We start from the raw sequence: 24,954 nt of genomic DNA, 5'->3' as shown, positions 1-24,954 counted from the left end.
CTATCGACACAAATACAAAATCCCTCCTACTGATAAAAACAAAATAAAGAAAATATACACTGTCATGGTAAAAAGAGCGCACACTTTACTTCAAATCTGAGGTTTTACACTTAAGGAAATAAGAAAAATGATCTAGTTCTTACCATGTTTAAATTAGCTAACAAGTTCATTAAATATATTAGATATTTACTGGACAGATGTTTAACTGTTTTTACATGACACATGACATAATACACTGTCTCATTATTTATTGAACAATTATTAAACTAATTATTTACTGAAGTCAAAGTCAAACAGCAGAAGCAGAGTGTGTCGAAAACTAAGTACACCGCATGAGCTTGTAGAACCACCATAAGTTTCTCAAAGCTAGTGGAGATATCATGGCTCACTCTTCTTTACAAGGTTGCTTCAGGTCATTAAGGTCGGCGGGCATTCAATTATGCATAGCAGACCTGGACCTTGGATGCGTCACTGCGATGCATTACACAGAGGAGCTCGTTTGCAACTCATTGACTACTACTAAGTGGTCAGGTCCTCACCCTTCTGCCACCATGTGTTGCATTATGGCCAAATAACCTTTAATGGCTAAGACTAGGATAGGTCGTGTTTTGCCCATTTTGTAGACTCTTTACGGACATCAAGTGACATTGGTGTATATTGGTGCACATGTGTATTGAGAATGGGTGTATACTTGCCTTCTGAAAGTGTTGTTTGTATTCTATCATTTTTCCCTTTTCTGTTCCTTGTTAACCACAACTACTCCTGGCTCGTTGGCCAGCCTCTGCTCATCTCACTCCCATCTATAGAAACTAAACACAAATAATAAAAGTCCACTCTTGAAACTAACTAATAGTATAACATATATACTAATAACGAAATACAAAAGCTTGAGATACTTGTTTAAAAAGAAAAAAAGCATATTTAAGCTTGTGCAGCTAACAAAAAGTAAGCAAACAATGTTGGCCTTAACAAATAAAGCCAAGTGCATGAGCCAGCACACACGATGCCAGCCACTGGAGCTGGAACACCTGCATGGACTGCAGCTGCTATCAGCTACAACTGTGTTTGCCAAGTGAGTGTGTACATCATCTAATTGGCCCTCTGTGGAGAAGCATACAAGCAATAATGTCCTCCCTGTGGAGGTGTTCCCCATTTTTTGTGTGTGTGTTTTTTTTTTTGTTATTATTATTATTATTGTTTTGCTCATGGTGTGCTTTTCCGTCATGGGGCGTTGAATCAGATGACTGCTGACAGCTATCAAGTTTAATTGATTAATTCTGATTTAGTCATGCCAATATGGAGCTGTGACATTAGGAAAGGAGTTCACTGAATTAATTGCAAATTTAGACTGAGGCCTTTCAAAATTGAATATTTAGATCTATAATATAATGGGAATATAACTGATTTAAACAAATTGAAAAGTAACAGCTGGGCCACAACTATATACAAATGGCGGATTACAAGTTTAAGACAGGAATTACAAAGAGCAGCAATTTTTAAGTTCCTGAAGTACCAGCATATTCACTCTGGATACCAAGATGGAGAAAATGAAAAGAACAAGAAAGGTTTAAGGAACAATAAATGTACACAAAGTGAAGGAACAGGCCTGCTTTGTCCAGCAGACATTCCCTTCAGTGAATGCATATCGGAGTGTGTAGTAGTATGTGTGCATGTGTTCATCGTCTTCTTTCCACTGCCTCCTTTAGGGGTTGCCACAGCAAAAAATTGAAATAAATTGAAAGGCTCAAGGCAGGCTTAGTAACACAAAAATAATTAATAATTCAATTTTACTACAGCAAAAGAGACAAAAAAAAAGGGAAAAATAGAAATTGGATAAATAATGTGGTGATAAAATAAATACTATCAAAATAATTTTCTATTTAAATGAATGAATAAATAAATAAACTGTCCAAATGAAAATATAGCCTCATAATCTGTGAGTGAATTTAAACGTTGCTTCAGCAGTAAACCTTTTTTCACTGGCAGAACCAGAAGTTACTCTTTATATTTGAGACAAATTAACAACAACAAACAGTCACAACAGTCCTTTTTTTTTGGCAAGCTGCATCTCCCCTTGTATGTTCACCTCTTAATGAGACACTTGAGTCTGCCTCTGAGACACGATCAGATCCACTCTGGGTGGAATTGGGGAAAGGCTTACTCTCAGAGTAGCTTCCAGTGCTGCTCTGAGTCTGTTTCAGGCTTTGGTCTTGGATGTGGCCACAATGGAAAATCCTGATTCACAGATATGAAGTTGTGAATGGAAGAAGGCCGTGGCTTGTGTTGGTAGCTCTCCACAAAACAGCGTGTCTACATGCAAACTGCTGTCCCGGCGATAACGAACAAAAACCAGCAGCAATGCACCATTCGCGACACCAGCGGACTTGTCTAGTTGCAAAAGAGAAAAATTGACTACTTTTTATTCTTTCCAGAAGCTGATGCTGTCTGTCGAGGCCGTGTCCGTGATACGGTCTCACAGTGTTGTTTGAGAGTGGGATGGTCAGTAGCTTTGCAGCAGCCTCTTCGATCATCTCACGGCACATATTTACAGCGGCAGGCAAAATCAACTCCTGTGCTAAAGTGAAAGACTTTGTGCCACAAGTCTTGGTATGACGTAGCTAGCTTTTAAAGCACGTTTTGAGTTACCAGTCAGTGGCACAGGAGACAGTTTCTGCATCAGCAAAGTGTTTTGTTTTCTCTTGAAATATTCCACCGGCTTTCTTGCAAGCATGGGATGTTTGGTTTTGAGATTCCGTTGTAATTTCAAAGGCTTCAGTGCTTCGTTGGGTAGCATGAGTCCACACTCCACACATTGGGCTCTCAGGTCCGCCTCGTTTCCTCCGTTCACAAACCCATATTTCAGGAAATCAGGGTTGTTCTTCCGCAACAATTTTGCCTTTTGGGAGGAGGGGTTATTACTTCCATCTTCAGTTTTGTGTTTTAAGAACTTCTCCATATCTTTTGCTAACTGCAAACGGCAGGCAGCGTGTCTTCTTCTGCTTGCTTATTGAGGCTGATTAAACAACTCCCACCAAGTGGTGGGAAGCTGCATTGTAACTGAGATTTTCATGGATAACAGTAGTCTCTGGTGTCTTCAATTAATAATGCCCCGCTGCCCTCACAGCCCACAGGTGTAGAACTAAAAGTTTATTGTGGCCCCATGGTTAAAAATCACTGTCCTATACTACCTCCAATTCTCAATACTTCCTCATTCAACCACTAGGTCTCCTCTGTCCAGAGGGTTCACCAGATATCTTCTTCACAGGTTCCCTCTCCTCCACAGCTGTACCTAGTCCTCCGGTAACTCTTTCCTGCCACCAAGAGCCTGTCTCAACTCCACCCTGCAAAACATTCTTTCTTCTCCATGCTTAAATAATGAGTCCACAGGTTTATTGTGATTTAATTACTTTAGTGAAAAGACATTTTCTGTCTACAGAGCCCCATAAGACCATTCTGAGATGTCTCGAGTAGTTTGTTGCACATACGATATTTTTACATTGTTACACTGTGACCTTTACTGGATTCTATTATTAGTTGCTTGTGTTTCTGATCTTTAAATCAAATCCTACATTTGCAGTCTTCATAGCAGCATCAACATCTGATGCACCTTCTCTTATTTCCATTATTTATATTGCTTTAACTTCAGTATCCTCTTCTCCACTCTATACATCCTTATCACTCTCACTCATACTTCTTCCCAGTTCTGTCTCTTTCTTTGCCTCAGTTTTGGATTCACCGTCAAGTAAAACCCACCTTTCTATCTCACCTGTCTTCACTCCACCAATGCGGTATACATATTCTCTGAATTTCTTCAATGTCTGTTTAAAATCGATTTGACCTGACCCTTTCTGGTCATTCTTGACTGACAAAATCTGACAATGCATGACTCATGTTAGGCAAAGGAACATTAGCTTCTCTCTGGCTGATAATATCTGCAATCAGTGCCATCCACTGCCAGTCTAACCATAACAGATTTCTCCTCCTTTGACATGTCATTTTTTAGGTTAGTCTCGTGTCTGGATACTGGTACAATTTTCTTGTAGTAAAACTATTTAGAGCACCATTTTTTTCAAACAGAGAGGTGAGAAGACCTGATGTGAAATAACCTTTAAAGAATTCTAAATTAGCATTAGCATTACTTTTTTGTTGTTGTTCTTTTCTTGATCTAACAGGGCATGACTGTTTCCCTCTATTCCATTTCAGCTTAAAAATCCATTTATTACACGTTTTGGTAACATGACTAAGGGCACCATGTGTGCTCCACTGAGTGTATAAAATATATCTGTGTACAGGTCAAGGGTCTGATATTAGGTCTTTCATTTTAGGTGGACCCATGCTGATCTTTTGTTGATTGTTCTTTGGGGAAAAAAGCCAATTATCCCAAAGTTAAAAATACTTTTAAAACTGGTCTTGTTTAAGGACTGTTTGTGGCCAAAAGAACCTTTTCAAAATGAAAGCTAAACTAACATATTCTTTTTCTTAAAGACAAAAACTTCCACTCAAAATGCATTGTTGCTCCCTTTAGCATTTTAGAGCTAATGTTCCAATCGGTCTGGCTTTAAGACCATGTAGCAAAATGGTTACATTTTCCGTGAATTCCAGTGTCTGATTAAGGTTCTGTGTTAAACGTGGCCTGACCTGTGACTTTATGGTCACTGTCTTATCTCATCTAGGAAAAGGCTGCTGTGTTCAGTCAAATCTGTACACAGGCCTGTTAATATACTTAATGTGATTATCACAAGATTTTTAACACTATTAAACTTATTTATTGCTGAGTGGAACTGCAAAGTGGGTGATCATTTACAATTAACACCTTTAAAATTTGAAATTGTCTTTTGACATCCCAAGAAAAAGAGCATAAAGTTTCTAAAACAGTTTTGTTTGTTTTTTTTAAACTGGGTGTTTTTCATTAACATTTAATGTTTTAGTGAACAGTGGAATAAAATGATAAAAAGATACAATTTTCCAGAAACATTCAAGAGAGAGACCGACTAAACAGACCACATGTGTTACACTGTTATTTTATTCTGATTTGGTTAGTGGATGAAATGTAATAAATCACTCACTATTACACTGCTCATTGTGTCTTAGCAGCATGACGTTGCAACGGCTGCTGAGGCAATTGTTGCTAATGACTACTCAAGGTGATGAAAGATGACAGGTGGGAATCGAGGCTGCATGATAGATGTGTGTAAGGTCTGGTGTGTTAATGTGTAAGAGAGCACGTACATGGTGCATGATGGCATATACTGTATCGTGTAAATATATATTTGATTTTTATTTACGATTTTATTTCTTTTATCAGAGATACATTTTAAAAAAATTAAGATAGAAATATAAACATTACAATAATATGTGAATTGTGATTAATCTTGACTAAATTGAGCTATTATTTACAGTCTGGCTTTATAACATCAATTCTAGTATTTCTAAGATACATACTTGATGATGTGTATTTTGTATGTGTAGCTTGTAAAATGTTATAAAATACTAGGTTAAATCACAAAGCATCACAAGGAAAGACTAACTAAAAACCAAAGCACACTGCACGGTCATATGGTAGCGACTTGTCAGTCTCAAGCTTTCATAATGGATTGAGTTAGGACCCACATACTGAACTGGACATGCAGGTTTTACAGAGTCTAAAACTGTAGCCAACAGAAATCCACAACATGGGGAGAGAACATAAAAGCTAAAAAAGTCACTAAAGTGAGATGGGACTATTTATACACAGAGAGGGTAATCAGGATAATGGATAAAAGTAGGGTGATGACACACAGCTGAACATTAACAAAATAAAGTAGTAGCTAAACACAGAACCAAAAACATGTACTGAACATGAAGCATGAGCCTAGAATAATAAACCAAAACACCATGACGACTCGAGAATTTAACTCAATTAGTAAAGTTCATATGATAAACTACAACTCAAATAAGGAAAAAGCCCAGTTTGCAAATAACTCTCAACTCTGCTGAATCCGGAGTATCCTGCACTGGTATCCAAAGGTCAGCCAGTAATTACTCTGTGGATGTGCGTTTCTGAGCCATATCCATGTCAGTCAATCATCCCTGTCAGGGCTGTCATTTTAAAAGAGTTTCTAATCTTCTGAACGAGACTTTGCCAACTTTTCAGATCAATACTCAAAACTTCTTTTCACCAGTTCCATTTAGATGAGCTCTGACAATCACATTGTTCTCGCTCTGAAAGTTTATCCAACAACAGGAAACATTGTCATTTATTATTGTTCAGATGAATGAACTGCAACTGAGCTGAGCCAAAGAAAGAGAGAAGAACCACACATTTGAATTCTAAAGTCCTGTGTTCAGATCATGAATGAGGCAGGAGGGCAGGCTACTGTGTTTCAATTCAAAAATAGTTTACAGTTTGTGAAGACTTTCTTTTATTTTTCTTTGTTTTCACAAAAAAGGAGGCTTTCCCTCAAGAGAGGCAAAGCAGTTACTGTACTAATTAGACCATGGAAATATGATGTGCAAGTTAATGTCCTTTTACCAAGGTGTCTGCAGCTGATACTATTTTATGCACGCATTTAAAGACAAAAATCCTACAAGATTAAGAACTAATGGCCTAAACGTGTGTACTGAGTCCTTGACAACAGCGTTCATTTTTCATCGTGTCTTGTCAGGTCTTTGTTTTGCATACATTATTAACGATAACCAAGGCAGAGGCAATGAAACTCACGTGTTTAGCTCACAGATACTAATTGAGTTTTTTGTAGTTACTGAATCTGGCATTGAAAATGTGATACCTAATATTATGTGGTGCACGGTAAATGATGCATGTACGATATTACTTTGTCTTGCTTTTATTCACGTTCACCTGTTGTTAAGAAAATCAGAGCCACCCAGAGCAAGGGCAGAGCTGTGTAGGTGAACCGTGACACAGAAGAAGATGAGGACTGGATAGAGGAGAAGCATGGCGATTACTGATGAGCACTGAAGTGAAGAAAGAATGATTTAGGGTCAGCAAGCCAGTCCCAAAGAGAGGGAAGAAGATGTTTGCAAGTTTTACAGCAGGGGTTCTCATATTGCAGTCCGTGGTAACATTTTATGCTTCCCTGAAGCCAAACTAGGAAAAAACGCACATATGGGAGCACAGAACAATATTAAAGGAACATTACTCTTAAAATTTAATCTCTCTGTTTCTAACACCTATAAATGGAGCATAGCGTTAGTTTAGTCACAAACAAATCCTTGACATTGTGTTATATTTTCTGATTTGTTTGTTTTTAAGCAGTGAGCCCACTATTGAAAAAATCATAAATTTCATTTAGTTTCTTACCTATTAGTTGTTTACTTTGGTGTAATATGAATTGCCATGGCGGAATTTTTTAGCAATAGGGACACTGTGAAACTTAACCTTGTAAAGGACAGGTTAAAGTCTAAAACGTATGCCCTCCTTCATACAGTGGCTTGCAAAAGTATTCGGCCCCCTTGAACTTTCCCACATTTTGTCACATTACAGCCACAAACACGAATCAACTTTATTGGAATTCCACGTGAAAGACCAACACAAAGTGGTGTACACGTGAGAAGTGGAATGAAACATTTTTTACAAATAAATAACTGCAAAGTGGGGTGTGTGTAATTATTCAGCCCCCTTTGGTCTGAGTGCAGTCAGTTGCCCATAGACATTGCCTGATGAGTGCTAATGACTAAATAGAGTCCACCTGTGTGTAATCTAATGTCAGTACAAATACAGCTGCTCTGTGACGGCCTCAGAGGTTGTCTAATGCTGGGCAGACACTGTGCGATTTTTTCAGTCGCGCGATTCAGCTCCTGCTCAAACTGTACGGTTGACTCGCAGGGGTTAGAAGTTCATAGGTCACGATGCAGGTCTCACACTATACCGCCCGATGCTCTGATGCGACCTGAGTGCTCACACTGTGCGTCCATAAAATGAAGGTTATAACAGAAATTCTGTTGCTCGCTCTCCCTCCCTGTCTTTCACTCACACAGACACACCACCATCAACTTTGCTAAATTGCTAATGAAAAACATTGATCAGGCAGCTGTGATTGAGCAGCAATGTAGATCCAACTATTTTCACGGTTGTTGTGGTCGTGATAATTTTGTGAGGCCACATCGAAAAGGCTCGGATGAGCTTTCCAAAGTTCTACAAGTTGTTCCTCCATCGCTTGTGTCCAGATCACACGCTGCACAGCCGTGCTGCTCCATCTTTTTCGCTGACATTTGTGTTTGCGCGTGCGCAGTGTGACAAACTGCGGTGACACCCTCACGACCAAGCGATTGATGATCGGGAGCTGGTCGTGAGGTGTCAATCGCTTCTCGTTACCCCACGTATACTACACGATGCACGACGCACGATGAAGGCCAAAATCTGGCCGATCGCCAAAACGGTCGCACGACTCAAAAATCGGCTCAAAATGGGCCAAAAATCGCACAGTGTAAGCCCAGCATAAGACAATATTGGGAGCAACAACACCATGAAGTCCAAAGAACACACCAGACAGGTCAGGGATAAAGTTAGTGAGAAATTTAAAGCAGGCTTAGGCTACAAAAAAGATTTCCCAAGCCTTGAACATCCCACGGAGCACTGTTCAAGTGATCATTCAGAAATGGAAGGAGTATGGCACAACTGTAAACCTACACTGAAAAAAATATGTTGTTGGATTTACTTAAGGAAGTCAGACTTGAATTTTGAAATGAAATTATGCCAAACTTTTTTTTAGAGAATTTGGCTATATTCCATTCAACACAGTGCAAATGGCTTGTAACTGAAAAACTAAAGGGACCAAAAATGGTCCCAGGGCCTAAGAAGGGTTAATTCAATGGTGGACATTTGTTGCACACAGATGTTTTGCTTCGGCAGCAACTTAAACAATTGAGTTAAATTAACACAATTTATTCATGTTCAATAAACCTGTGCAATTTGTGTTGATAAAATGTGACTTAAACATGTTTTGATGAAGTAATTTGAGCTCTTGGAATATTTTAATCCTTCACAATTTTTTCACTTTATCCCAACACGATTCAATAACTTTTACCCAATACTACTTGGTCACTTAAATGCTACATGTTATCTTCAAATTACATTTTGCTATTATATTCTAGTATCAAATACACAATTTTCAAATGGAGGCCTTATAACAGATTGTATTGTTCTCTTCCAAGATGGTTGCTGGCATCCACCAGTAACCTTTCAAAACAAAATGTCTAATTTCACTGCATTGACAGTAGGTAAAGAATTAAACTGACATTACTCCTCCACTGAATCTACATAAATCAACAGTTAAATAATGTCAGTTCTTCCGTGTTCTCTGGAATCAATCACAGCAAAGAAATTAGACTCTTTCTTTTGAAAAATGTTGGGAAAGAACAATACAAAACATTCTAAGGCCTCTAACGTCAAGATTCAGTTAAACAACAATTATGACTAAACAATTTGAGATAATGTTAGTTTCCATTAACATTAAATTAGGTTACTGAATTGGCAAACACCTTCCTATTAACATTACCCATTTTACCCCAATAACTAAAGAAATTAGCACTTGCAGGTCAAAACCTTTATTCAAGAGACGCAAAAATAACATTGATACAGTGACTGTCAAAAATTACAGCACTGATCATACTGTGACATGTTGGTTCAAAACAGCACGCTTAGAAATATTCAACGTTCTTTACTTCAACTGAATGAAACTGAAAATACCATTTCACAAGACCCATATGGGATATTTAGACTGTATAACTGTTCACGCTACATCTCTTCACTAGTAAAAGAAAGAAAAAATACAAAGAGAAATTTAAAAATGCTGCCAAACAGACAAACAGAGAACTTGTACAGAGCAAAAGGAAAAACAAACAAGAACAAAAAAACAGCTTGTCCTCATGGCAGTTGCAGAGTATATAAAAATGAACTCTACGATCTGTTCCTGGAATTGAGCTTCAAAAATGCAGCAGAACAAGTGTGAGATTTAAATGTCCTCTCACCTAGAGCTGATCACCTTGCATGCATAACCGTGAGCTTTCCTTGCAGGAGCAGTTTTGTCTTAGTTGTGAGCTTTTCTTGAGAGCTGAGTTGCACCCAACTCCATTACCACCCTTTGAATCACCTCAAAAGTGTAGCAGAGTTGTGATGGGTAACTCATGTTGAAGGAATAAAAAAGGTCCAAACAGCATGGCTACTGCAAAGGTCACGTTGTCCAGATCTTGAAGAACTACTACACCCTCGATGATGATGCCAACATCAGAAAAGTCATTGCCTGGTGCATCCTCTGGAGACAGATGTTCATTGTGGTTTTCTCAATCTGTGCAGTGGCCTCAGTCAAGTCCTGGTTAAACACAAAACATTTTTTTTTAAGATTCCTTTTTAAACTCATCTCTTTTGAATCTACCAGTTCTAATGTTAGAGTAATTTAAACCAATGCAAGCAACATAGTAAATAGCTATAGCCAAAGAGTTGCCTGCCATGCTGCCATTCATGGTCTAACAGAGTTTCTAAGACAGAGTGAAAAACATAATAATTTCAAATTCTTTACATTAGTTTTTGTTAGAAAGACACCGGCCCATCAGAAATCCAGGTTATGTCACTCAGAAGATGTTAGAATTTAGACTTTCCCCACAATTTGGTTAGCTGTTGGTCAGTTGGTCATTTTTTTCAAACAAAAGCTAATATAAATATTGGTGGGATTTTCCTTTGTTCACTAGAATGACAAATTTAAAGTTTTTTCACACTGATGTGACCCCTAATACAGGGGTGGGGGTGGGGCCTCAAGGGCCGGCAGCCGAGTTCACTACCAGGCCTCATGTGAACTTCAAATTATTAAAGAGGACTACTGGTCCTAACCAGTCCAATGAGGATCAAGTGGATAACTAAATGCATATTTAAATGTTGCAAAGCCACAATCTACTCATAAAACACTCACCATGAACTCCTGCACCAAGATGTTGCAATTGTCTTTCACACAGATGCGGAGCACTTTGATGAGGGACTCCGAGCATTAATGTCATCCTTGACTATTATAACAAAGAAAACAGAGATTTGTGAACTTTTCAGTAGCACAGAAGAAAATGATCCCAGACAAAAACTCTTGACTTTTTAAACCAGTCAACATGCAACACCAGCATCTACAAAGCAATATCAAAAATTCCTGTTTGACATCAACTTTATGGATATATAGTTTCCAGAACATATATTTTTAAAAAAAGATAAATTTTTCTCAGTGGGCCAGTAAATGCATGACAAAAAAGAATGGCATCCTTTCAGTGGAATCAGTACTCACAGGTAATAGTTGACTGTTTCAATGGATGTAGCATAAAAATCTTTTACTGACCTAATGCAATACATATACACTTTTTAGTTAAAGAATTTTAAAGTTCTTACTGTCATCATGGCAGCTACATCCTTTAGCTTTGTGTCCTGTTCCCCCAATCACTTTGCAAACACTTTCAGCAGACTGTCAGAGAGAAACTCAGCTCCGTCAGAAACCTTAACTGTAAAGGCATGGTTGGGATGCACTGGAATGCTTAATTTTATCTGAAATGACATAAAATTATTTTGAAATAACAGCAGGCACTGTGCTTGGTTAATCAGTAATGTTTTGTTGAATAAAAACTGTGTTTCCAGATCTTATGGGATTAAAAAAATCCAAAGATGTTTGTTTCTGATTTGCAACCCAAGAACCCACAAGTTACAACCTCATTTTAGTTCAAGTGTGCATTAATGTGAGTCCACTAATCACCTTTCTGACAATACATACAGGTATAAGTTAAACCTATGGCAGATTTTGGATTTCTCAGTTGTATTAATAGGGTGGTCTATTTGTGTATGCATGCACCTAATAATTATACAAAACCTATTATAATTAAGTTACAGAAACCTTAAGCGAAAATAGAATATACTTTCTTACCATAACACCTTGAACCCACAATCCATCAGCTGACTCCTGGTGAAATGCAGAATAGAGGTCGTCTCTCAATGTGCAGCAAAAAAAACAAAAACAAAAGGACAGCAGGTGAGGGCAGGAGGGATGTAAGCTAGCATAATGCCGCTGATGATATTAGCTAAAGCTGTTCAATGTCCAAAATCTCACTAACACCACGGTGCAGTAAATACACAATGTAACTGAAGAGTCAGTTGGCAAATCTATTCACACAGAAAACCAAATTATGTTATGAGTGCCTCGTAATTAGGTTTAATGTGATATTACGGCTCTTGTGCCAAAGACAAATTCAAATGAAAAAGCGCCAATTCTTTGACAACAGATAAAACAGCAAATAAGCTAACAGCTCTTTTTTAGCATGTTACAAGGCGACACTCTAGACGTTTAACTACATTTGGCTGAAATATGGTAAATATTAATTCAAAAAATCAAGAAATACCAAAAACGTAGAGTTGGCTGCTCGACTTGACTGAGATGGATGCCTTTTTGAACCACGATCGAAAGCCCGCGAGATGAAATCACGCGTGGTTTCACGAGATTTAACGTTGCTATCTTATTGACTTACTTCACCTGAACATGATATGAACAATTTAATACACCCTTTCTGCATATCATGTAGTTTTTACACTATATAGTTACATTTATCTTTAAAACATGAGGTAATTGTGTTAAATACATGCAAGATGCTTATATAAATCCAAGAGATGGCCAGTCCCTTTTTTTCAGTGTACAAAGACAAGGCCGTCCACCTAAACTCACAGGCCGAACAAGGAGGGCGCTGATCAGAAATGCAGCCAAGAGGCCCATGGTGACTCTGGACGAGCTGCAGAGATCTACAGCTCAGGTGGGGGAATCTGTCCATAGGACAACTATTAGTCGTGCACTGCACAAAGTTGGCCTTTATGGAAGAGTGGCAAGAAGAAAGGCATTGTTAACAGAAAACCAGAAGAAGTCCCGTTTGCAGTTTGCCACAAGCCATGTGGGGACACAGCAAACATGTGGAAGAAGGTGCTCTGGTCAGATGAGACCAAAATGCAAAACGCTATGTGTGGAAAACTAACACTGCACATCACTCTGAACACACCGTCCCCACTGTCAGATATGGTGGTGGCAGCATCATGCTCTGGGGGTGCTTCTCTTCAGCAGGGACAGGGAAGCTGGTCAGAGTTGATGGGAAGATGGATGGAGCCAAATACAGGGCAATCTTGGAAGAAAACCTCTTGGATTCTGCAAAAGACTTGAGACTGGGGCGGAGGTTCACCTTCCAGCAGGACAACGACCCTAAACATAAAAAGATCTGAAAACTGCTGTTCACAAACACTGTCCATCTAATCTGACTGAGCTGGAGCTGTTTTGCAAAGAAGAATGGGCAAGAATTTCAGTCTCTAGATGTGCAAAGCTGGTAGAGACAGACCCTAAAAGACTGGCAGCTGTAATTGCAGCAAAAGGTGGTTCTACAAAGTATTGACTCAGGGGGCTGAATAATTATGCACACCCCACTTTGCAGTTATTTATTTGTAAAAAATGTTTGGAATCATGTATCAAGCCACTGTATTTACCAAATCTATCTACTGCGCCAGATTGGAGTCTATATTTGTTTTAATTTGCCCCAAGTTGCTGCAATTCTGCAAGCTACTTTGTCACCCTCCTGCACCCCAACTCCACCTATCATGCTGCTTCACCCTGATTTAATCTTCTCTGTGTTGTAACTGGCTCTGGAGTGTGATGCGCAGCTGCTGCTCTTCCAGTTTCTGGCTTTTCATGTATGCACATGGACAGAGTCTGGCTTCACACTATTCAGCTTAAGCCCTTTAACCACAAGGACAACATAGCTATTTGTAGATACTGCATAGAGGACGACGCAAATCTGAATCAGAATCTGATTGCCACGTTGCAGGATGAAGAGACCGAGTCACAGCGTGTGTGTGTGTGAGAGAGAGAGAGAGGAAAGATGAATATGTGCTAATTAATGCATTACTGCATCTAAATAATAATAATCACAATTTGTAGGATATTCTGTTTTCTAGTGTATGTCATATGTGTATACTGTATGTCTTTGTGTGTTAATATCAGTATTTACATTGGAGTTAGTAATTCCAATAATTTAGTCTGCTGTCTCACTAATGGAAGGTTGTCAGAGACCTGTGTGAGACCTGTTAGCTTGTGTTATAGATAAGAGAAACCCAAACAGAGACACTGACTTGGTGCAAAACTCAACACATATTTTATTGAAGATGCTGATTTTACAAAAGCAAAAGGCCAAGAAGCTTAACAGTCTATATATGAAAAATGCATGAAAGACCAACAACAGAAAGCATAAATAGACAGGGGACTATAAAGCAGTGAGAGTAGCACAGGGGGCTGGGAAATGACTCAAGGTACGTAGACTATCTGACAAAGACTGAGGAAAAAAATAACAAAATAAACCAAATTTAAAAAAAAATACATGCCACAGAAAGATCCACATCTCAGAAAATTCTTAACACAAAACAACTCATCTGTGACGTTTCACTAAGAGAAATGAAGCGTGCTTTCCACACAACTAGCTAACCTGACCTGACCTCTATGTTTCTGGCCGGTTTGTTCTCCTGCTGTTTCTTTGTCTTTCTTTTACTCAATGATATCTATACAGCATTTTTTCACACCTGCCTAAAACCTTTGCACAGCACTGTATATGTAAAACACACACACACTTTACTCATTGTGTTACAGGGAAAATAAAGAGTGGTACCTGTTAACATTTTCTTTCACGTTGGCTTCTCGTCCATGAATCACCAGTTGTTTCTACAAGCTTTAGCCTGGGAAGTAAATGGATTTCATTGTCATATGCAACTTACACAGAACAGCTAAATCTCATACAGCCCTTTAAACATTATTGTTTGTGGCTTTTGATACATTTTTACAAGTTTAACTTTAACTGCAAAAGAAATCCACAGAAGCAGACCAAAGGAAAAGTAGAAAAGTTAATTAATCTCAAAGAGGCCTGTGTGCCTTCTGTGGACATAACCTCCATAAAAACTGGAGGAAAACACATTTCAAAGCAGCACTATCATCAAAATACCAAACCACCAAGTGTAACCAAATAGTGAAGAAAGTGTCAAGAGACTGGTCATTAAAAAAGGCCTTCAGATGGAGCCAAGGACGAACTTTATAAACAAGAAATCCAAATAAAAAGCACTTCAATCATCAGCACAACGTCAGATGTATAAAATGTGTGCAGTGCATTTGTTAACCTCCTCAAGTGACCTTCTCCATAAGAGCTTAAGCACCAGTGGACTAAAATAATACACATTTCCACCTATGTTTGCACTTAGAGACAAACACCACATTACTTGAACCACTGCAAAGTGGTCGCCTGAATGTGTATGTCATGTGTTACCGTTGACCTGAAATGAAAATCAGACTCTTTCTCCTGTGGTTGAAACATTGCTTAATTCAGGATGTTTCTCAAAGGGTTTACAGTTTGTTCCCTGGAGGGAGAGCTTCATTGTGGACGCGCTCTATAAAATACACTATGAAGCAGGATTTACGGTCTTTGTGAGAAAACTGTGAGGTCAAGTTAAACCCACAAAGCTGTTTCTCTTGCTCCACCAGAGTAGGTTACCTTCAAGATTGTAGATGAACACATTTGAAATCACCCCATACTGTCCAATAAGTGTTGTGGAAAATAGAGTCATCATTCTTGAAAGACCCTAAAAGAGAGTCTATATCAAACTCATTTTATATCGCACTTTGATCTTAAGTGGGCCAGACCAGGGAAACGCCCAGTTCCATCAGTGTAAAGAAGTTTAACTACACAATTAAAAAATGCAAGAAAACATGCAATGTCAATGGCACATTTCTTTTTCTACATGATAAAGAAATGCTGCTGTAGTAATTGTAACAATCTGAGCTTAAATCATATGAAATAAATGTGTTTGCTACAATGTGCTACAAATGTACAAAGGTAGTGCATGGTCCAGAAAGTTTTGTAGTTATAAAACAGAAACATTTTGTTAATTTACAGATAATGGCATTTAAAAAATAAACATTTGAAGCCAGTGTAAAATTAAAAAAAAACATTTCTGTAGTTGATAGTTGGAAATTAGGAACTCTCTCTCATTGTTTATCTTTTCTGTCTATATCTCTACTTCTTTATAATGTCTGTAATGTATTTAACAGTAGCCCAAAGCTATAAAACCAATGAAAATAGAGTTCAAAATCTATGTGCTGATTCACATTTTTCAAAACTGCCCAGTGTGTCAGATTGGAGTGTGTTCCAATCTGTTTTGCAAGCAATTTTAAATCCCTTTCATTGTTCTGGAAGCACAATGAAAGCATGGAAGCATATGATATAATATAATCCTAAAACAGGGCCTTGTACTCGCTGACCATATATAAGATTTACAAGATTACTAACAGATTTTAATTAGCATATGCTTTTATATTTGTTACTTGCTCTTATACCACAAAACTTTGCTGGTGTTGCTTCTTAATGAACAAGGCAATTGTAATTTCATCCACACTACATAGACTTCTAATTAAAGTTAGATCTTCTTGTATCTTAATGAAGGGGCAGCAGTGCTGATGCATCTTTCGGCATCATTTGTATAAGTAAAAGCACAGTAATGCTATCCAGCATCTTTCCTGTTACACACAGTGACACGCAGCAGCAAGGCATTATCACAGTGGTTGGTTGTACTATAGTCATGTTTATGTGACCACCTTTCATGATGGTTGATTTTATGTGAAGATGAATCAGACGATATCCTGGATATGTTGTAAGAGGTGTTACAGGCCAGTGACTTGAGCAACAATGAGCAATATTTAAATTAGTATGGAGGGTTTCCTCTAGATACTTGCAATGCACATCATTGCTTCTCTTGTGACAGTTTATCAAGCAAGCAAGTAAATGAACTATATAGTTTTCGCAGTGTTAGCAGATACATCCCGAAAAGGCCAAAAGTGTTATTCGGTAGTGCAAATGTGTGGCGTGTCCGAGTGAGAAGTAAAGAACAGCCGATGGCTAAAGCAAACCATTATGGACTGATATTCAGACAGCATGAGAGGCTGCTCACTGCCATAATGAAGACCTCTCAGGCCCTGTGTTAACCTGCCCAATTGTGTTGTCAGTTTTCTTTTGTGCCTCTTACAATGTGTTGTTATTTTGATTGGCTGTCATTGCGTTTCTTTTAATTTGATTCTCTGTGTCGCGCTCGAAGATTATTTCCACTGATCACTGTACCATTTTCAGGTTATTTCAGAGTAAAATTGTTATAAGATGTGAGACGCTGCACTATACAAAAAAAGGTTCCAATCAGGTGTGTCAGCTGCTTTTCACAAAAATGAATCATAAATAGAGCGAGAGAGGGAAAGAAAGTGAGCGTTCATTCAGCTTTTTATTTCCAGCAGCAAGATCAAAACCCCCGAGGAAAAACTAAGACCTTCAATGTGAGGTGCCGGTGCTTTGTTCACTTCTGCAAATTGAGGCTTCTTTTGAAATGCCACAGATTTGACAAACAGTTGCTGTCAAATTGTGTATCTTATCGATCTGATACGCTCCTCTCCCTCACCTCTCCAAACAGCTGTTTTTGTTTTCTCATCTCAGTCATCCTCTCTCCCGTCTCCCCTCCTGTCCTCGAATGATGAGAACAGCAGATATGTTTTGGAATGACTTGACTACAGTGACATGTTATGCTGTGCTAAGTTGCGCCTCAGAAATACTTGTTGCCATAACGGGTGTGACCAAAATCTTTGAAAGCCACTTAGCTAACCCAGCTTGCTCCTTGAAGACCCACACTCTTCATTAACTTGGCATGGAGCAGCAGATGAGGCAGTGGCACCGTCACGTCCTGACTCATCTGCTGCTACAGCAACAGGAGGCAACTCTTCCTACCTCCGGATGAAAACTGTGACAAACCGTGTAGTCTCTCTTTTTTTCTCAGTCTCAGGATTCTGTCACACAACATGTGCCCAAGCCAAGTAGTCTCAGATCTGCTGCCTGAATGACAAACAGGAGACCCAAAACGTAACATTCCTGGAATATTGTATTACTTTCTGGGACTCCACGGGAGAGAAGGAGGTTTTTCCTTTCTAGCCATAGCTGTTTATATAAATGTCAGTATTTGCAGATGTATAGCATCGATAAGTACTATCTAATTTTTATTATTGTGTTGTTTTATGATGCTGTTGTTGTCACCACACGGGGTAGCAGGCACGTGGGCAGACAGTTTGGACACCCAACTTTTGTGAACACGAGAACAAGGTGACGTGAAATTTTCAAACGGATACCGTAACATCTGTGGTATCATAGGTGTGCATCTACCAAAAATCTTGGATGAGTTTGAATCTTGCTCAAGTTTTCTGAAAATCTTGTGAATGTGGTAACTCGAGAAGTAACTCACCGAGGATTTTCACATTTATACGATGGAGTACATACATTTGCAGCAATAGGAGGCTGATGGACAGCACTGGTGGCTAAACAGCCAATTTTTAGAACATTTCCTGCTTCACTATCTCCAACTTGGCAAAAACCTTTATGGTACAGTTTGAACATATAGAATCAGTGCTGTGAAATTTTAGCTGTGTATTGTGTATCCAGCCCTTCCACTTATCCTGATAAGGATAAGTGGAAGAGGATGGATGGATATCAGTATGGTATATGGAGATTTTATAGCAGCCATTATTATGTTCAAAGTTTCCTACCATAAATGTTTTTGGAAATCGGAGATGTTCATGAAGAAGGCTTGATGGATTTAAGGCGGAATGACAAATTTGCTTCACAGTTCAAATCAGGCGTGAAAGTTTCTTTAGCATCATCATGCAAAAATGGCGCCCCCTGTCTACTTGTTAGCTGTGCAAGCAACAAGTCTAAAAACTGTGATGATTTATAGACTTTTACAACATCTGTAATGATGACTGAACATTCGTTTACTATGGCTATAATCAGGTCAGATTTTCAGTGCTGTATTTGCTTTCTTTATGAATCCTTTTGTGGCTGCAATAGTATTCAAAGTTTTGGCCTTCAGGAAACAACTGCCTCTGCTGCTACAGGCTTTTTGTGTACAATCTTGAAAAAGTGAAATGTTCACAAAATAAACTGCATTTCGTGGTTGGTTGGTGTTTTTTTTTGTTTTGTTTTTACTAGGAGAGCAGGCATTTCTGTGGAGCAGCGAGTCTTTTTATTTTCACTTCATTCAAGTCCAATAATGGCAGGTCAACGTGTGTGTCCTTGTGGAGAACAGTCCTTTCTAAGGGAATACTGATGAAAAGTATATCTGCATACTCTCAGTCACCAGGCACCTTTATGCCCTTAGTTAGCAAGTAACCTTGAGAGATATTTATCCACGATGTATTCTTCCACCTGCCTCATTCTTTTTTTCTTTTTTTTTAACTCTGTCTCAAACTGTAAATAGCTAAATTTTAAAAGGGTACAATCTGACAGGATCCCTATTGAACGTACAAAGGGTCATTTCATGGTTTCTTCTTTGGTAGACCAAATGAGCTAAAAGACTGATACAAAGAGTGATTATGTTGGTCAGAATAGGTTCTGGTTAAATATTTTATTAAAGACAGTGAGCCCTATCAGTATCAAGGCCATGAATGGCAATCAGAGGGCTGATGAAAGCAGCTACTAGCAAATTTAGGGGTTCGAATGCCAGTCACATCCGTAACCATGTATTCATTCATGTTCGCCACTACCAACCCTAATAGGTTTACTCATATCTTTCTTTTTGTGTGAAGTTTAATTAATTAAATACACACACAGTCAAAAGTTTGGCCACACACATCAAGGAAGTATCTCAACTAAGGACAAAACTAGAAATGGCTTATTTAGTGTCCAAAGTGGATTTTTGGTATTTGAGTTATTTTTTTATAGATGCGATTGAGAGAAGCAGCTTCTGGCCAACAAACCAGACATAGTTGTGTTTAACAAGGAGCAGAAAAAGAAAAAAGACTTGAGTAGAAACTTTCAGAGTATACACCCTGTCTAATATACATATATGTATTGAATCATAACATTTAGAGTAGAAGAGAAGATTATCTTTATTAAGACAATTATCTTGTGGCACTTGTGCATATTTGGGTATTTGTGTTCAGCTAAAAAATGTTTTTTTTTAAATCATGAAAATTTCCAGTAGTCAAATAGTTTGGGAAGTTAAATGGGTGAGAAATACACAGCGAATTTCCCTTCTGCTTGGCTGAGGTTGTTACAGAGAGTGCACTGCAAGCTAAAGTCCAGATTGTTTGACCTTTACTCACCAATAATTGCAATTTACAGCCCCCTACATAGTAAGAACAAGACACTTGGAACACATTAATAGAGGTCAATTGCTTGTGTTCAGCAATGTAGGTGAAAAAAAAAAGAGACCGATGCAGGGATGGGGAGGGCGGCCGAGACTAAACACTGCAAACTGAATTATCCACTCGAGGGCATCTCTCATGGCATTTCACGAGAAGAGCAGGGAGGGGTTTTGGTAATTTAAACCATTCCTAGTGCATCTACAGCGCCTCTGCTTCTAGACAGTCTCCTTTGATTGGAAACCTATAAAATATTAAAAGCATTGCACCATTTAGTCAGCTAATCATCATTATGTTCATGCTGTACCCAACATTTTTCAGCTGTTTGATGGCGTCTGTCCATTTTGGGCTTATTTTGGTTTTTTTATAACAACATAATGTAATTTGCTCCGTCTGCGTAACCTTCATCAGGAGTTTTGTGCAAATTAAATTGTCTTGGGCCATTAACTTTGGTTTATGACACTGACAGATGTTGTATTGCTGGTAATTGGACTGATATGCGACAAATCCTGAGCATTTTTCTTTTAATGAAAGTTTTACTTTTCATCTGTCAGCCTGTAAATACAAATTTGGTGACTGACGTGCTAATCAGGCTTGAAGCAGCCAGCCGAGGCAGAGGATCTTCTCTGTAATAAACCCATTTGTCATTTAAGTTGTCCTTTGATCTTGTGGGTAATTGCTTCCTATGTGTCGCGCATCACCGCAAGTTTTCGTTGAATAACAGAAAACTAAGTGCATGTTCACGTGAGTCACAATTATAAGGATTCTGTGTTTGAAACGTTGACATTCAGACTCACATAAGCGCTGATTGGCATTTCAAAGACCTTAATTAGCCTGATTAATGTAGTTCTGAGTGTCTTTATAGGATGCACCTCTTGACACCTTTGTTCTATTGCAATCAAGGATCAACTCTACAGCAGATTTGTTGTAAATCCACGCGACCATCTGAGTGTTATATAAACAAGGCTTCAACGTGTGACTGAAATCAAGAAAGAGCTGTGAATGCTGACTCCCAGTCCTTCTCTACCAACCCTACCTATTCTTTATGATCGTAGTCAAAGATAGGGTTAAAATCTGCTGCCATATGCCATAATTAGGAGTATCATTTAAGCCATATCAGGAAGGATGAGGGCTGCGGTCGACCCTGCCACTATGAAATGGATGAATAATGAAAAATAAGAGGGAACAATGAAGAAGCCGAATGTTAATGAGGAAACCCTCCCTTCCTACTTTTACACGTCCTCACGCCTTGCTGATTGCTGGACAAGGTTTCCTCAAAGTTTTTTGTTTCAGGAAAAGTCACAAGAATAGCCACAGTCAAAGAGAAGGGTGTCTGGCGCTGTGGGGCAATCCACCAAGCAATTAAAGCCAGCCTGCGGTCAAAAAGTACTTAAACAAGTCTCCCAGCCATGTTTGGAAGCAACACTTGTAGGCAGGTTGAAAGATTGTAATCCCAGTGTGCATGTCGGTGTTTCTTAAAAAAGGGATTCTTTGAGTTCTTCTGAGTTTTTTATTTATTTATGTGCTAAACTTTTAATAATTGCAATTCCACCAAATTCTATTGGGTTCAGCTCTGGCTCGGGAGGTGCACCAATCTGGAGGTTGGTAGTTAGACCCTCGGCTGAAAACCAATCAGTCCATCTGTTTCTGGTAATTAAAGGGCTTTGCAGTAAACACATAGAATTCAAATGAATCCTGTGTTAATGGGTGGATGTGGCCTGCAGTGTGAAAGTACTTTGAGTGGTGAAAAAGAAGTGCTGTCTAATGTTTGTTATCCTCTGTTAAACAGATAAAATTGAGAATGGAGACGTCTACCAGAGAAGGAAAGGACTTCCTTCGAGCAACTCGGATGGACATGAAACAGGAAGTAAACAACAGGAAGTGGCTGAACAGAGAGGCAGCAGCTGGCGGCGAGTTCTTCTCCTCATCCTAGCCATCACTATCCACAACATCCCGGGTGAGTACAAACCACAGGACATGAAGTTTTGCTTGGGAACGTAAATTGAATTCAAACAATACGGCTTCTTTTTTAATGATCAAGAGTGTTTTTCTTTGTTGTGGGGCAAAAACACATTTTAGCTATAACCTTCCATCAATGTAAACAGACTGAATGCCTGCACTCACTGATAAATACTCTTCGCCTTTATTGTGGTTTATATCTGCAAAACGGTTGTTATTTTTTTCCCTCCACAACAAAGACGACGACTATGTATCGGTTATTTCTTTTCTAGGGGTGTTAAATTGAATTCAAATAAGCAGTCTTCTTCTTTATCAGTTCGTGCCAGCACTATGTCTGTTTTTCTCTTTTTGCTACAACTGTGCATCCAATACATTGTTTAAGATCTGGAACTTAATTGAATACCCAGAATACAATCTTTGCTTTTCATTGAGTGACTGTTACAGTAATTTTTGTGGCTCTGGTTTGAGTTCCTGAATGAATATGTGCCTGCAGGAATATGTATGTGAACAACATCAGCTGTGACCTGGAAGCAAAGCTTTCTGTAACAGGCAGCGCAGCACCTAGAAGCTTCTGCTCAGGTTTTCTTGTTGACTCTAAGTGATGAAAAAATATTTTATTATGATGATGAAATGTTTTCCCAAATCATGAGCAATAGTTGCACCACAGAACTTTTACAGGGCTGACTAAGCACCCGCTAATGATGCTAATGATAAACGATAGTTAAGGGCAGTAATAAATTTGGGTTCATGTTGCTCTTGACCTTGCTGTCAACACAGCTTGAAAACTTTGTCTAAAATTCATTTGGCAGTTTGATTTAACTTGGACTTTTCAGTATGGCAACGATATTATTTGGTTGTTTCAACAGTCCACCAGTTTAGTAAAGACTGAAATAAATAAATAGTTATTGGATATGGATATTTTGGCGTGCTTTCAGAAGACTTCACTTGTAATGCCACCGGGATGGTTGAAAAACAATGCTGTTTAATTTGAAACATCTTGATCGTCGCATTCATGCCAACTTTGAATTTTAGGCGACATGATACAAAGATACTAATGTATCATGGTATTAGCCTGCTAGTAGTAGCATATGGCAGCATATAGTCCAGCTTCACTGGTTGTTGTATTAGTGGCACCATTGAGCCTTTTTTTAAGTGTAGCCAGTGACTGAAAAGTTCTTCAGTTGTTTGGGTCATGACTAAATAATTACTATATAGCAGCATGCTAATCTAAGTGGTGAACTTTATCAGCACAATTAATCATTGTCCAATACTGTGATCATCCACAGTGGATTAACGTAATCACATGACATTTTTAGCTAATACAGTAATATAATGAATTGCTGGAATAAATGCAGTCATTATATACAATCATGTTACCTGCACTATAAAGTTTTTTCATTTATCTGTCAGATGATTGGACAGAAAGAAAAAAACAAAAACAAAAAGCAAACATCAAATGTGCCTTTTTCTTCTGACACTAGAAAATGTAAACTTTGAAAAGTAATTGTACTGTGCTGCTAACATCTTTTTTTTACATGCAGCTCTGTGTTAAATACACAGCTAGCAAAGAATCCAGGGTGATGTTAAAGCTGAGTGTATGCTAACCAGAACCTGGTCAGATTTCCAAAGCAAAGCCGTTCCTTCCTTTAAAGGACCTTGAAAAGCTTATCCACGCATTTATTACATCCAGCTTGGACTACTGTAACTCCCTCTACTCGGGCCTCCAACACTCCTCTCTTTGCCGGCTCCAGTTAATTCAAAATGCAGCTGCGCGTCTTTTAACAGGTACGAGAATTCATGAACACATAACTCCAATTTTAGCCAAATTACATTGGCTCCCTGTTAAATATCGTATAGATTTTAAAATTCTTTTGTTCACTTTTAATATTTTGAATAATTTAGCGCCCAGTTATCTTTCTGATTTACTCCATTCATACAATCCCAACAGAGCACTTAGATCGTCCAACCACAGGCTCCTAGCACAACCTAGGACTCGAATGAAGTCGAGAGGCGACCGGGCCTTTGCATCCGTGGCACCCAGACTCTGGAATAACTGCTGAGTCTATCCAGTCTTTTAAATTACGTCTTAAAACTTATTTTTTTACTTTGGCTTTTGATTCTGTCTAGTTGGCTGTTTTAGCTTGTTGCGTTGTTACCTATTGTTTGTTGTCCTCTTTTATTGTTTGTTTTAACTGTCTCATGTTTTTATTGACTGTGAAGCACTATGGTCAACACTGTTGTTTTAATATGTGCTATATAAATAAATTTTGATTTGATTTGATTTGATCTTCAACAGGCAATGCTGAAGATCATTGAATAACTCGTTAGTACTTTATGTTACTGTATTGAGTAACAATGACAAGCAGTCAGGCCTGTAACACCGCAGCCTCCATTTCTACCTGTAAATGTTTCTAGAATGGCTCTGGTAACTTTGAAGTGTTTTGTTCTCAAATTTGCTTTATGGTTTTGTGTTCATGCATAACAGAAAGATGTTGTGTTCCCTCTTTAGTATAGGGATTTGTGTTGGTGTGTGTGTGACTGTAACCTCGTAAGTGGTAGCATTGTGACAGTGCATTTCAGTTCACGTAACGGAGTAACATGACAGTAGTATAGGGAGTAGTGTAATGAAATATTTTCACCAGTGGGTAATTAAGTAACAAACTACATTACTTTTTACAAAAGCTAGAATAGTGTGCAGTACACTGATGTATTCATTTTTGTATTGTTTTTTCTTTTTTGTAACGACCTCAGCATCGATTGTTAGGAACTCTGCTAAATATTTAAAGTTTATACT

The 24,954-nt window shown here is 38.5% G+C and overlaps 1 protein-coding gene and 1 long non-coding RNA gene across 4 annotated transcripts in view; one reads left to right on the top strand and one right to left on the bottom strand.

Moving 5' to 3' along the window:
* The window catches only part of slc39a11 (solute carrier family 39, member 11), a 173,742-nt gene that overhangs the window by 133,707 nt on the left and 15,081 nt on the right, over positions 1 to 24,954 (top strand). For both annotated transcript variants that reach the window (XM_026177301.2, XM_026177300.2), the window contains exon 6: positions 21,991 to 22,158. In XM_026177301.2, the coding sequence (XP_026033086.1) occupies positions 21,991 to 22,158 (168 nt within the window). The remainder of the gene's footprint in view (positions 1 to 21,990; positions 22,159 to 24,954) is intronic.
* On the bottom strand, positions 8,817 to 11,494 carry LOC145430456 (uncharacterized). 2 transcript variants are annotated; one of them, XR_013911030.1, is made up of 3 exons: positions 11,363 to 11,494; positions 10,905 to 10,995; positions 8,817 to 10,310 (listed from the first exon to the last, which is right to left on the bottom strand). It is a non-coding gene; the product is annotated as an uncharacterized LOC145430456 (long non-coding RNA). The 2 variants fall into 2 exon arrangements; XR_013911031.1 differs by having other exon boundaries at positions 10,905 to 10,990; positions 11,363 to 11,457.

This window comes from Astatotilapia calliptera, chromosome 8 (genome assembly GCF_964374335.1).
Source record: "Astatotilapia calliptera chromosome 8, fAstCal68.1, whole genome shotgun sequence".
Classification (NCBI taxonomy): domain Eukaryota; kingdom Metazoa; phylum Chordata; class Actinopteri; order Cichliformes; family Cichlidae; genus Astatotilapia; species Astatotilapia calliptera.
This window is presented reverse-complemented; position numbering and strand designations above follow the sequence as displayed.